This window comes from Hordeum vulgare, chromosome 6H (assembly GCF_904849725.1).
Source record: "Hordeum vulgare subsp. vulgare chromosome 6H, MorexV3_pseudomolecules_assembly, whole genome shotgun sequence".
Classification (NCBI taxonomy): Eukaryota; Viridiplantae; Streptophyta; class Magnoliopsida; order Poales; family Poaceae; genus Hordeum; species Hordeum vulgare.
In genome coordinates, this window is record NC_058523.1 from 10245987 (window position 1) to 10260357 (window position 14371).

At 45.2% G+C, this 14371-nt stretch overlaps 1 protein-coding gene across 1 annotated transcript; it reads left to right on the forward strand.

Moving 5' to 3' along the window:
- The first annotated feature begins 3070 nt into the window (after positions 1-3070).
- On the forward strand, positions 3071-10932 carry LOC123401531 (DExH-box ATP-dependent RNA helicase DExH12). Its single transcript, XM_045095359.1, has 4 exons — positions 3071-3816; positions 3938-6187; positions 7034-7423; positions 7525-10932. Exons 1-4 carry the CDS (start codon positions 3100-3102, stop codon positions 10696-10698), a joined length of 6531 nt encoding a protein of 2176 aa, XP_044951294.1. The 5' UTR covers positions 3071-3099; the 3' UTR covers positions 10699-10932.
- The last annotated feature ends 3439 nt before the right edge of the window (positions 10933-14371 follow it).

Here is a 14371-nt window from a genome sequence, read left to right on the forward strand (position 1 = left end):
TTGCTCGCCAGTAATTTGTGCACCCACCGTCTACTTGCTTTCATGAGAGAAGACACTAGTAAACACTACGGCCCCCAAGTCTATTCACATCCATCATTTACACCTCTGCTTTTATTTTGCTTTGTTACTTTGTTGCTTTTAGTTCTCAGTTGACAAACAATCTATAAGGGATTGACAACCCCTTCATAGCTTGGGAGCAAGCTTTTGTGTTTGTGCAGGATCTTGAGATACTCCTCCACTGGATTGATACCTTGGTTCTCAAACTGAGGGAAATACTTACCACCGCTGTGCTACATCACCCTTTCCGTTTCGAGGGAACACCAACACAAGGCTCCAAGGCCACGGGGGAAATCCTTTGCATATTTGCCTAGGAAGTCCCTTAAGGCGTAGCCGTAACAGAAGGATTCTTGGTGTCGTCGACACGACTATTCCCGACGCCGTTGCTAGGGAAGCACAACTGGCATCAGAAGTATTTCTGGTGCCGTTACTGAGGAGTATCAAGTAACACTCCTATTTCTGACGTCGTTGGAAGGTCTTTTGTTGCAGTAGCACATGGTATCATATAATTGAGTTTCATCATAATGCTACCATAAAGAATGATATGAAGATCCTCCTTCGTAATTTTTATATAGGTCTAGGGATGTCTCATAGACAGGTTCTAGACTTCGCTGCAAAAGGAAATTTTATCGAATTGGATCCCACTGTTGCATATGAAATAGTAGAAAGAATGGTAGGAACTCCTCCATCTCTCCCTAATAATAAAGCACACAATGCTTCTTTCGTCCATCGTGGTCGTTTTGCAGAAAACCCCCTAAAGTTTCCCAAAATCAACCCGCAGTCCAGATTTAAGTGAGAGATGAATCGTTTTTTCGTTTTTACAGGAAACCCCTGTGCTTTCCCGAAATCAACCCGCAGTACATAACACAGTGAGAGAACGAATCATTTTCTAGATTTTTTATAGAAACCTCCTTCAGTTTTCATAAAATAAACCCGCAGTACATACTTGAGTAAAAAAAACCAATCATTTTCCGTATGTTTCCGAAAACACTCCTACAGTTTTTTAATTAATTAATCTATAGTTAAATTATAAGTGCAAAATACTTTTAAAAAATATGTCTTTTAAACAGTAACTCCAATTTTACATTATTATATATGAAATTTTTAGAAAAATATGTAAAATCTGAATATAATGTTAGTTTATCTATTTAATTTTTTAAAATTCTGTTTATAATGTAATTTAAATCAATAGTGATGCGCACAATTTAAATATAATATTATTTTATTTATTTAATAATTTTTAAATAATATTTATGCTGTAATTTTAATCAATAGTGTACAATCCATTTTTCATAAGGAGGCCAATCCATGTTGTTAATTAATCCACGGTCCAATTATAATTAACAAATACTATAAACAATTTTATCTTTTAAACTGTAACTTTAATTTTAAATTATTACATATGAACTTTCATTCAAAAAATGTGTTGAATCGAAATCTAATGTATCTTACCTATTTAGTTTTTAAATTTCTATTTGTAATGTAATTTGAATCTATAGTGATGTGTATAATCTAAATATGATGTTATTTTACTTATTTAACATTTTTTAAATTCTATTTATGCAGTAAGTTTAAATAAAGATCTCAAGTCATGATTATTAGGTTAAGACGTGTTGTATGGTTTGCTTCCGTTGCAACGCACGAGCTCTTTTGCTAGTTACCTCAAACATATTCTTTTACACATGAGGACATCCAAATATTAGAGAAGCTAGGAGATTTGCAAAAGAATATTACTGCAATACAAAAGGTTAACGAACCCATTAAAACATCAGGGCCTAGGCTTCATCACATGAACTCTTTTCTTACCACCGCCAATAAAAAACATGAGTCCCTTGACAAATTGGTGACTTCACTTTCAGAGGTCATTAATAAACGAAAGGAATCTCCGGGATCCGATAAGGGTCCCACCAATAAGGAGAACACTTAGAACTATGCATTATGCCTAGCTAGGGACGTAAAACAATAAAGCTTGTTGGAAGGCAACCCAATAATTATCTTATTTTTTCTTGTTCTACTTTCAGTTTGTGTCAGATAACAATATTACTGCTGTTGTAATTATTGTGTTTTTATATTTAAATTAGTGTTTGTGTCAAGTAAAGCCTTTTGAATGATTGTGTGATCCTATCCAGAAGATATGCATGTTGCAGTTCAGATATTGCCATATCTGAAGATATGCATGGAAGCCATTATGAAAGAAGATGCGAACCACCGAGTTTATGGAGTACAATAATGTAGACATTTAATAACTTCTACATGCACACTGCAATTCTAACATTCAACCGGCATGTGGCTCCATCTGCACGAAAGCCATTCTAAAATAAGATACTATGAAGAACCAAATCTATACTTATTAAAGTTGTTTGCACATATGCATATGGATTTCCAACATACTCCGATAGTTACCGCATAATTTGGGACCATCTATTTTTTGTTTTGGACCATTGCACACCGCTACATATTACTCCCTCAGTCTGGAAATATTCGTCGGAGGAATGGATGCATCTAGATGCGTCTTAGTTTCAGATACATTCATTTTTATTCATTGTCGCGACAAGTAGTCTCGGACGGATGGAGTACATTTGATAGGTCATATTTTTCTTACAACTACTTAGATGGTTAACATGTAAACATCTTATTATCCCCTCTCAGGGCCCACCAAGCAAGGCGGGCCGGCCCAGGAGCCGACATGGGCATGGTCGGTTCGTAGGCAGGCCTCTCGTCTCGAACCGACCCGGCCTGAGCCTGACCTAGGCTAATATTCCTCCCCCAAAGTCCAATCCAATCTCCGCCCCGCCGCATCTTCTCTCCCCCCAAATCCACCCCCCTTCTCCCCCGTCTCCGACGCCGACGACGCCGCCGCCCCCACCACCCGAGCCGGCGGGAGCCGCGCCCGCTAGCTCCGCCCGCCGGCCGACCCACCCACAGGTAACAACAGCCAGCACGCCCCTCCCTCGCTCCCCTCCTCAGAACCCCAGCCGCTTCCAAAACCCTAGCCGCCGCCTGACCGCTCCCCCTCCTCCTCCTTGACCCCGCAGCGGCGGGATGGCGAACCTGGGAGGCGGCGCGGAGGCGCACGCGCGGTTCAAGCAGTACGAGTACCGCGCCAACTCGAGCCTGGTGCTCACCACCGACTCGCGCCCGCGGGACACGCACGAGCCCACGGGCGAGCCCGAGACGCTCTGGGGCCGGATCGACAAGAGGAGCTTCGGGGACCGCGCCGTGCAGGCCAAGCCCCCCGAGCTCGAGGACCGCCTCACCAAGTCCCGCAAGAAGAAGGAGCGCGACGCGGCCTCCGCCGACGCCGACGCCGACCAGCCCCGCAAGCGCAGGCGCCGCTCCGCCGCCGCCCAGCGCGAGGAGAGCGTGCTCTCCCTCGCCGACGACGTCGTCTACAAGCCCCAGACCAAGGAGACGCGCGCCGCCTACGAGGCCATGCTCAGCGTCATCCAGCAGCAGTTTGGCGGCCAGCCGCTCGACGTGCTCGGCGGGGCTGCCGATGAGGTGCTCGCCGTCCTCAAGAACGACAAGATCAAGAACCCTGACAAGAAGAAGGAGATCGAGAAGCTGCTTAACCCCATCTCCAGCGCCATGTTCGACCAGTTCGTCTCCATCGGGAAGCTCATCACGGATTTCCACGACGCCAGCGACCCTGCTGCCGTACCTTCTGGTGATGGTGGGGACGCTACCATGGATGATGATATCGGAGTTGCTGTTGAGTTCGAGGAGGATGAAGATGACGAGGAAAGTGATTTTGATCAGGTATACATATGCGTGTAACCTTGCAGTATTACGGTGTTCCACTTTCTCTTGCCTGTTCCTGATTGGAACATCCCATATGTATACTTGTGTGTATAACCTTCAACGTTTTTGCCTGGATCAGGTGCAAGATGATTTGGATGACGATGATGATGATGTGGCTGAGTTGAACCGTCCTGGAGGTATGCAGATGGGTGGCGAGTTGGATGACGATGATATGCAGAACTCCAACGAGGGGCTCAACATAAATGTGCAGGACATTGACGCTTACTGGCTGCAGAGGAAGATAACACAAGCATATGAAGATATTGATCCCCAGCAGAGCCAGAAGCTAGCCGAGGAGATATTGAAGATAATTGCTGTGGGTGATGACAGAGATGTAGAGAATCGCCTTGTCATGGAGTTGGACTATGAGAAATTCGATCTCATTAAACTGGTATTGCGCAACCGGTTCAAGATAGTCTGGTGTACCCGCTTAGCCAGGGCTGAAGATCAGGAAGAGCGGAAGAAGATAGAGGAAGAGATGATGGATGACCCAAGCTTAGCCCCAATATTGGAGCAGCTACATGCAACGAGAGCCTCTGCAAAGGAGAGGCAGAAAAACTTGGAGAAAAGTATCAGGGATGAGGCCAAGAGGCTTCTTAACAATGACAGTGCTGGCACTGATGGTCCAAGGGAGCGTCGGGCAGTTGAGCGGGATACAGAGAGTGGATGGCTAAAAGGCCAGAGGCAGCTGCTTGATCTTGATAGCCTCTCCTTCCACCAAGGTGGTCTCTTGATGGCCAACAAGAAATGTGAACTTCCCGAGGGATCGTTCAGAACCCCTCATAAGGGGTATGAGGAAGTCCATGTGCCAGCGTTGAAACCTAGGCCATATGGAACTGGAGAGAAGATTGTGAAGATATCTGATATCCCAGGGTGGGCACAACCGGCTTTTGCTGGAATGCAGCAACTGAACAGGGTCCAGAGCAAGGTTTATGATACTGCCCTGTTCAAACCAGACAACATCCTTCTCTGTGCTCCAACTGGTGCTGGTAAAACCAATGTGGCTGTGCTTACAATTCTTCACCAGATAGGTTTGCATATGAAGGATGGTGAGTTTGATAATAGCAAGTACAAAATTGTCTATGTGGCCCCAATGAAAGCTCTGGTTGCTGAAGTTGTTGGAAACTTGTCGGCACGGCTTAAAGACTTCAATGTTAATGTTAGGGAGCTCAGTGGAGACCAGAACCTGACAAAACAACAGATTGATGATACACAGATCATTGTCACCACACCTGAGAAGTGGGATATTGTCACGAGGAAATCTGGGGACAGAACATACACTCAAATGGTAAAGCTTCTGATCATCGATGAGATCCATCTGCTTCATGACAACAGAGGGCCTGTCCTGGAGAGTATTGTGTCTAGAACAGTACGGCAGATTGAGACGACCAAGGAACATATTCGCCTAGTTGGCCTCTCCGCAACTCTTCCAAACTATGAAGATGTTGCTGTATTCCTGCGTGTTCGCTCTGAGGGTCTCTTCCATTTTGACAACAGTTACCGGCCTTGCCCTCTTGCTCAGCAGTACATTGGGATCACTGTGAGGAAGCCACTGCAGAGGTTTCAGTTGATGAATGAGATCTGTTATGAGAAAGTGATGGCTTCTGCTGGTAAGCATCAAGTGCTTATTTTTGTGCACTCCAGGAAGGAGACATCGAAAACTGCTCGAGCAATCCGAGACACTGCCTTGGCGAATGATACATTGACTCGCTTTCTGAAGGATGAGAGTGCAAGCCAGGAGATCCTTGGCAGTCATACAGATATTGTCAAAAGCAGTGATCTTAAAGACCTTTTGCCGTATGGGTTTGCTATACATCATGCTGGGATGGCAAGGGTAGACCGTGAACTTGTTGAGGAACTTTTTGCTGATAAGCATATACAGGTTCTTGTTTCGACAGCCACCCTTGCATGGGGTGTCAACTTGCCTGCACATACTGTTATTATAAAGGGCACACAGATTTATAATCCGGAAAAAGGTGCTTGGACAGAATTAAGTCCTCTGGATGTCATGCAGATGCTTGGTCGTGCAGGTAGGCCTCAGTATGACACACACGGAGAGGGAATAATCTTAACTGGCCACAGTGAATTGCAATACTACCTCTCCCTTATGAATCAACAGCTGCCTATTGAGAGTCAGTTCATATCCAAGTTGGCAGATCAGTTAAATGCAGAGATTGTTCTGGGTACTATTCAGAATGCTCGGGAAGCATGCTCTTGGCTTGGCTACACTTATCTCTACATCCGGATGCTCCGGAATCCAACACTGTATGGCTTACCAGCAGATATCATGGAGACGGACAAAACGCTAGATGAGAGGCGAGCTGACTTGGTAAGTACATGCTATACTCTGTTTTTTCTGAAACTGCATAATCCCATCATCCTGGTGATTTATTTTCAAGCATAGTTTCAGCCGTTGCACTTACATATATGGACTAGCTATACATGGCGATGTTGTGCATGGGCACATAATCTTTTGTAAATAATCAATTGTTAAATTTGTTGTCTGTATGTTGTGGTGTTCAGTATTTATGTGCGGAGAATAGTATAGCCAACATGTTTCTACCCGACTACGGCAATTGCATCCAGGGGAACGTGTCTTGTGTTCGTACTAGTCTTTTGTTTCTTCAGTATGGTTTATGCCAGATGCACTGCAGTTGCCCATTTTGTAGATTGCTAAACAAATATCCTCTTTGGTAATTAGTATCCGTTTGATTTCTGTGTATCAGTAATAGCATAATAGCCCGGACAAATGTGGCATTCTAACGGAAATTTGTTTCTAATTTTTCTAACAGTCAAATATGGGTAGGCATGTAGATATAAAATTTATCATGGATAATTTTTTGTAATACAGCACGCATTTGCTTGAGTTTAGTTTTTAGAATTGGGAAAAATGAAGGTGGAATAGGCTTCATCCTATCAGTAAGGTGGTATTGGGTATTTTATGGTTATAGGAAAAGAAACTCACAGCTATTTGCTTTTCATTGGATGAGTTCCTTATTAATTTATTTGGAAGTTATATGGGCATCTTGATACTGGTCCCATATCTTAGAGAAATATCAGAGTAAAATTAGTTGGCAGTTAGCTTATGATTTCATTATCAATATTGTTCTTTAGACGCTCTCTTGATTTTGTACTTCTTGCTGTTCCACTGCTGATTCTTGGTGTGCTGCTTCAGGTGCACTCCGCTGCAAATTTGCTGGATAGGAATAATTTGATAAAGTACGACAGGAAAACAGGATACTTTCAGGTTACTGATCTTGGAAGGATTGCCAGTTATTACTATATTAGTCATGGGACTATATCGACGTACAATGAGTATCTGAAGCCCACGATGGGTGATATTGAGCTGTGTCGATTGTTCTCTTTGAGTGAAGAGTTTAAGTATGTTAGTGTCAGACAAGATGAGAAGATGGAGCTGGCAAAGCTTTTGGATCGTGTGCCAATTCCTATAAAAGAGAGTTTAGATGAGCCCAGTGCAAAGATCAATGTGCTGTTGCAAGCATATATATCTAGGTTGAAACTGGAGGGCCTCTCCCTTGGTTCTGATATGGTCTACATCAGACAGGTAACATGTTCTCTACGTTCCATACAATAACTGAGTTTGAACTTTGAACTGCTTGCTTATTTTGTCTAGTATTCTTACAACTCTTATTCTCAATGTTACAGAGTGCTGGCCGACTTCTACGAGCACTTTTTGAGATAGTTCTGAAGAGGGGATGGGCTCAGTTAGCAGAGAAGGCTCTGAATCTTTGCAAGATGATTGATAAGCAGATGTGGAGTGTCCAAACACCCTTGCGCCAGTTTCCTGGTATTCCAAAGGAAATTTTGATGAAACTGGAGAAGAAAGAATTGGCCTGGGAGAGGTACTATGACCTGTCATCGCAGGAAATCGGTGAACTAATCCGGTTTCAAAAGATGGGGAAGCAGCTGCACAGGTGCATCCACCAGTTGCCGAAGTTGAACCTTTCTGCCCATGTTCAACCTATTACTCGCACAGTTTTGGGTTTCGAACTGACTATAACGCCTGATTTCCTATGGGATGATAAGGTACATGGATATGTTGAGCCCTTTTGGGTTATAGTTGAGGACAATGATGGAGAGTACATTCTTCACCATGAGTACTTCATGCTTAAGAAACAATACGTGGATGAAGATCACACACTTCACTTTACAGTGCCGATATATGAGCCACTGCCTCCTCAGTATTTTATACGTGTTGTATCTGACAAGTGGCTTGGTTCTCAGACGATTCTCCCTGTTTGCTTTAGGCACTTGATTCTTCCAGAAAAATATGCTCCACCAACTGAATTGCTTGATCTGCAGCCACTACCTGTCACTGCATTAAGGAATGCACGATATGAAGGTCTTTATAGTGCTTTTAAACATTTCAACCCCATCCAGACTCAAGTGTTCACTGTCTTGTATAATAGTGACGACAGTGTCTTGGTTGCTGCACCAACTGGTAGTGGGAAGACTATCTGTGCGGAATTTGCTATACTAAGGAACCACCAGAAGGCTGTATCTGGTGAAACCAACATGCGTGTTGTGTATATAGCACCTATTGAGGCTCTGGCCAAAGAAAGATACAGAGACTGGTCAAAGAAATTTGGTGAATTTGCCCGTGTAGTTGAGCTAACAGGCGAAACTGCAGCTGATTTGAAACTTCTTGACAAAGGGGAGATCATTATTAGTACTCCTGAAAAGTGGGATGCACTTTCTCGTCGGTGGAAGCAGCGGAAACCTGTCCAGCAAGTCAGCTTATTTATTGTTGATGAGCTTCATCTAATTGGATCTGAGAAGGGACATGTCCTGGAAATAGTTGTCTCTCGGATGAGGCGTATTTCAAGTCATATTGGCACTAACATCCGGATTGTAGCCCTTTCAGCATCACTTGGAAATGCTAAAGATCTTGGAGAATGGATTGGCGCTACTGCTCATGGTCTTTTCAACTTCCCCCCAGCAGTGCGGCCAGTTCCACTGGAAATACACATTCAGGGTGTGGATATAGCAAATTTTGAGGCAAGAATGCAAGCAATGGCGAAGCCAACATACACTGCTATCACTCAACATGCAAAGAGTGGTAAGCCTGCCCTGGTGTTTGTGCCGACACGGAAGCATGCAAGGTTGACTGCATTGGACCTGTGTGCATACTCAAGTGCTGAGGGTGCCGGTACACCATTCCTTCTTGGGTCCCAAGATGAGATGGATACTTTCATTGGAGGTGTCAATGAAGAAACGCTTAAAAATACGCTGAGATGTGGTGTGGGCTACTTGCATGAGGGTCTTAGTGACCTTGACCAGGAACTTGTGACTCAGCTCTTTCTTGGTGGGAGGATCCAAGTGTGTGTTGCAAGCAGCACGATGTGCTGGGGGAGATCATTGCCTGCTCATTTAGTTGTTGTGATGGGAACCCAGTATTATGATGGCCGGGAGAGTGCTCATACTGATTATCCAATCACTGATCTGCTGCAGATGATGGGTCATGCTAGCAGGCCTCTTCAAGATAACTCTGGGAAATGCGTTATATTGTGCCATGCACCTCGGAAAGAGTACTACAAGAAGTTCCTTTTTGAGGCCTTCCCTGTGGAGAGTCATCTCCATCATTTCTTGCATGACCATATGAATGCTGAGGTTGTTGTGGGTGTTGTAGAAAACAAACAAGATGCAGTGGACTATCTTACATGGACTTTCATGTACAGGCGGCTGAACAAGAACCCTAACTACTACAATCTGCAGGGTGTAAGTCACAGGCATCTGTCAGATCATCTTTCTGAGCTAATCGAGACAGTGTTGAATGACCTGGAGTCAAGCAAGTGTGTGGCTGTAGAGGAGGACATGTACCTGAAGCCGCTCAACCTTGGTCTCATTGCTGCGTACTACTACATCAGTTACACCACTATCGAACGGTTCAGTTCGATGCTAACTCAGAAGACTAAGATGAAAGGTCTCCTGGAAATTCTAGCTTCGGCATCAGAATATGCAGAGCTTCCAAGTCGCCCAGGCGAAGAGGAATACATTGAGAGGCTAGTCCGTCACCAGAGGTTTTCTATTGACAAGCCCAAGTATGGCGATCCACATGTCAAGGCCAACGCCCTGCTGCAATCCCACTTTGCAAGGCACACGGTGGTAGGGAACCTGGCAGCAGACCAGCGGGAGATCCTCCTTTCCGCCCATAGACTGCTCCTGGCGATGGTTGATGTCATCTCCAGCAGCGGATGGCTCACTCTGGCTCTGAATGCAATGGAGTTGAGCCAGATGGTGACGCAAGGTATGTGGGATCGTGACTCTGTGTTGCTCCAACTCCCACACTTCACCAGGGACCTGGCCCGGCGATGCCAGGAAAACGAAGGGAAACCTGTAGAGAGTATCTTTGATCTGGCTGAGATGAGCATCGATGAGATGCGGGATCTGCTGCAGCTGTCAAACTCTGAGCTGCAGGACATCGTTGAGTTCTTCAAGCGGTTCCCCAACGTCGACATGTCTTATGAAGTCCGCGAGGGTGACGACATAAGGGCCGGCGACAACGTGACCTTGCAGGTGACTCTGGAGCGTGACATGACCAACCTGCCCAACTCTGAGGTCGGCCCGGTGCACGCCCCCAGGTTCCCCAAGACCAAGGAGGAAGGTTGGTGGCTGGTGGTCGGCGACAGCTCCACCAAGCAGCTGCTGGCGATCAAGAGGGTCACCCTCCAGAAAAGGGCCCGTGTGAAGCTTGAGTTCACCGCCGCCACCGAGACAGGGAGGAAGGACTACATGATCTACCTGATGTCAGACTCCTACCTCGGCTGTGACCAGGAGTACGAGTTCACCGTCGACATCAAGGAAGCTGGAGGTGACTGATTTAGATCACCAAAAACTCTTTTTTATACCTTTTTTTTCCTGCTCTTATGCAGAGATTATTATGTGACCTGAAACTTGTTATCATCTTCTTGTCTGTAATGTAACACCTGAAGTTTAGCTTTGATTCAGTGTAACCTGATGCACATGTTTTCGCTTTTTTTGTATCAACAAAGGAGGATCTGCACTAATTGTGGGATTTTGCTTGTGTTTATTGGCCTGATGATGTTTTGGTGATGAGTATGTGTCGTTCATGATACTTTGATGTGAATTATTGGTTTGATTTGTTAGTGGAGTTGTGAATTGACCCACAAGGATTTAGCACTATTCCCATGGTAGAAGAATAATATGTTACGTTGGTGAAGTAATAAATTCCAGAAGTTGATGGCCCAATATTTGCTGTTTTGTGATATTCTTTGCTTTTATACTGTTCTTTTTTTGGCTCTTATTATGCAGAGATTGTTATGTGACCTGAATTTTATTATCGTCTTCTTGTAACCTGATGCACCCGTCCGTTATTGTGTCTTCTGCACTGGTTGCGGCATGCATGGAGTTATGCATCTGTTTTAACACCTTTCTTACCCTGATGATGTTTTGCTGATGAGTATCCATCTGTTTTAACTGGGTCAATTTTAAGCGCCGACCCAGTTCCCCTTTTTCTGAAACATGGCAAAAGATTTGCTACATGTATTAATTTAATTAAGAAGGGAATAGAGTGCTTTTGCTACAACCTCCTTTTTGTTTGGGTTGTAATTAGTTTGGTGACTAAGAGCCGAGCCATCTGGCCTGTAGGGAGGCTCTTTTTCTTGCTTTTGTGAGCATGCTTGGTTTGATGTCAAAAACCAGTAAGCCAATATATGGCGATTCGCCAAATAATGTCAGTAATTGGTTGATTAGCAAGTCTTCCACCAGCTGCGTTGCCGGTCACTAATTTCTCTGCATTCAATCCATCAGCTGCAAATGTGGGGTCACTCGGTACTCATCACCGATCGCCCAACCAACCAACAGTACGGAGGTGGTTTTCGCTCCGGCGTCCAACTTCTCGCTCATGGCCGACGGTTGCTGTCGTTCGGAGATGGTGAGAAATCCAACTTTACCCCCCATGTAACAGCGACGACAAGTGCAAACGTCCAAGACGACGCAGTGCCGGCCGCTCATTACGAGGGCCAGGGTTTCCCGGCGGCGAAGCTTGCCTAGCGATTGGAAGCGGTGGGAGCCGGACGGCGACCCGCGGTGGCTCTACAGTAGCAGGCGCGCGACAGCGGCGCTTCGGTCGCGGACGCGATGGCGGTTCCAATGGCGTCGCCACTGCGATGGTTCCGTTCAACAGCCGCGCTTTGCGCCGCGCGCAAAAAACCTGTTTGCCGCGCGCTTCGGCTGGTTTAGCGTGGCCGCCAGCGCTGGCTCCAACAGACACGCTATAATGCACAGTGCGCGCCGCTCCAGCAGCGTGCAAAAATACAGCGCGTGCAGCACGTACAAACTACATATACATTTCAGAAAAAAGGAGCAAAAATGATCAAACAAACAAAATAAATCAACAATAAATAGTCATTACAACTCCAACAAATAGTTTATCGTTCAGTACAACAAATAATGCAATAAACACAACCAATATTTCATAAACAATACAATGTCGAATGCAGAAATCATGCTCTTTATCGTCCATGCCATGCCCACCACTCTTCAATCAGATCTTTCTGAAGTTCATTGTGCGTTGCGGGACGCCGAATGACATGATAGGAGGCAAAAGAATGGGCTACCCTTTCAGCCCTCCGTCGCACTCGCACGGGATGTTTCAAGAGCTCATACTGTGAGTAGTCTAAATCTTGGCCACGCTCATTTTCGATGATCATTTTGTGCATGATCATACAAGCGTGCATGATGTATCGAAGCATTTTTTGATCCCAAAATCTAGCCAGTCCTCTCACAATAGCAAATTGGGTTTGCAAAATCTCAAATGCTCTCTCCACATCTTTTCTAGCCGCCGCCTGAGCATTGTTGCTACAACCTCCTTTTTGCTACAACCTCCTTTTTGTTTGGGTTGTAATTAGTTTGGTGACTAAGAGCCGAGCCATCTGGCCTGTAGGGAGGTTCTTTTTCTCTCTTTTGTGAGCATGCTTGGTTTGATGTCAAAAACCAGTAAGCCAATATATGGGGATTCGTCAAATAATGTCAGTAATTGGTTGATTAGCAAGTCTTGCGTGAGAGAGATACGCGGGGCCAGGCCTCTCCTATGATTCCGGAAGACATGTGTGACAAACAATGAAACAAATCTAGCACTTCCTTCGGCTTTATAAACCATCCACGTGTTTTAGGTTGACAATTTAACTAGCTATATATGTGTATTATATTTGATAAAAAATATATTTTTAGAAATTATATTTGATTAAGAATCAAATGATATATTTTTGATGACATATAATTCATATTTAGTTAGTCAAATTGGTGATCTAGAACCACGTCCTATAACCCAAGATGGAGTAACCATGATATCAAGAAACAGTTGATAATAAACAGGTTGAGTAAAAATACACGGCGCCCACACTTCAATTATCAACCTCTAGAGGGTTAGGGCATCTCCAGCCGCGCCCCTAGGTCACTTTTCAGTCGTCGGCGGTAGAAAAAAGTCTCAGTCATGCCTGAGGGACGTTGTTTTTGCGTCGGATTTGAGCAAAACTAGCCCCGACGACCTAGGCCAAACTCATCCCGAGCCTTTTGAGGGCATTTGGGACATCGCTATTTTTGCATGTACAAGCCTCACCGGTTAGTCTTTTATTTTTATTTTTTCTGTTAGGCCCATCCATGTACATGTAAAAAAAGAATTTCTTTCTCTCTCGGCATGTGTTCAGCTGGATGGGGCGATTGGAATTGATGGGAGTCGGACGGCGACCTGCGGTGGCTCTATCGCGGCAACGACGCTTCGGGCGTGGAGAAGGCGGCGGTTCCGTTCCGGTGTCGAGGCGGGGCGCGGTCATGGGGGCGGGATCGTGGCTGTGGCCCAATCACCAAACCAAGAACGCAGTGTCCGGGCCGACGCCTTCTTGGTACTCATTTCTCTGTACTCGATCCACCAACTGCGTTGTCGGTCACTAATTTCTCTGCATTCAATCCATCAACTGCAAATGTTGGGTCACTCGGTACTCATCACCGATGGCCCAACCAACCAACAGGACGGAGGTGGTTTTGGGCTCCGGTGTCCAGCTTCTCGCTCATGGCCGACGGTTGTTGTCGTTCGGAGACAGTGAGAAATCCAACTTTATGTCAGGATCGCCTCCTCTGTTTCTATGTGCCGGATGAACCAGGTGAGTTGATCTCACATCCAACGGTTGGGAAGAGACGATACCGTTTCGGCAATTGAACAAGCAACGACCGCTGATCCTGCATCCGACGACTAGGCTAGACTCCCGCGTCGCTATTCATTTTCAGACAAGGCGCACTAGCTAGTGTTCTTTTTTACTTTGTTGCTTTTAGTGAGTTGGCTTATAAATGCCTCTCATTCCAGCCCTTATAGGCATGTAAAAAGTGTATGGGTACAAACCCTAAGCCGCCTGTGGCGAGCTCTACCTACTTTCCCCATTTTCGAAGCAATAGAAACCCTCCTCGAGCTAATTTTGATTTGTGAATTTAGTTGCCGATGAGTGTTTCTGCTTGAGTCAGTTGCTAGAGCCTGACA

Excerpts from the sequence above, each read along its gene's own strand:
- LOC123401531 (XM_045095359.1), top strand. The coding sequence starts at position 3,100 with ATGGCGAACCTGGGAGGCGGCGCGGAGGCGCACGCGCGGTTCAAGCAG. Across the intron at positions 6,188-7,033 it reads ATGAGAGGCGAGCTGACTTG|GTGCACTCCGCTGCAAATTT; the intron begins GTAAGTACATGC and ends GTGCTGCTTCAG. Across the intron at positions 7,424-7,524 it reads ATATGGTCTACATCAGACAG|AGTGCTGGCCGACTTCTACG; the intron begins GTAACATGTTCT and ends TCAATGTTACAG.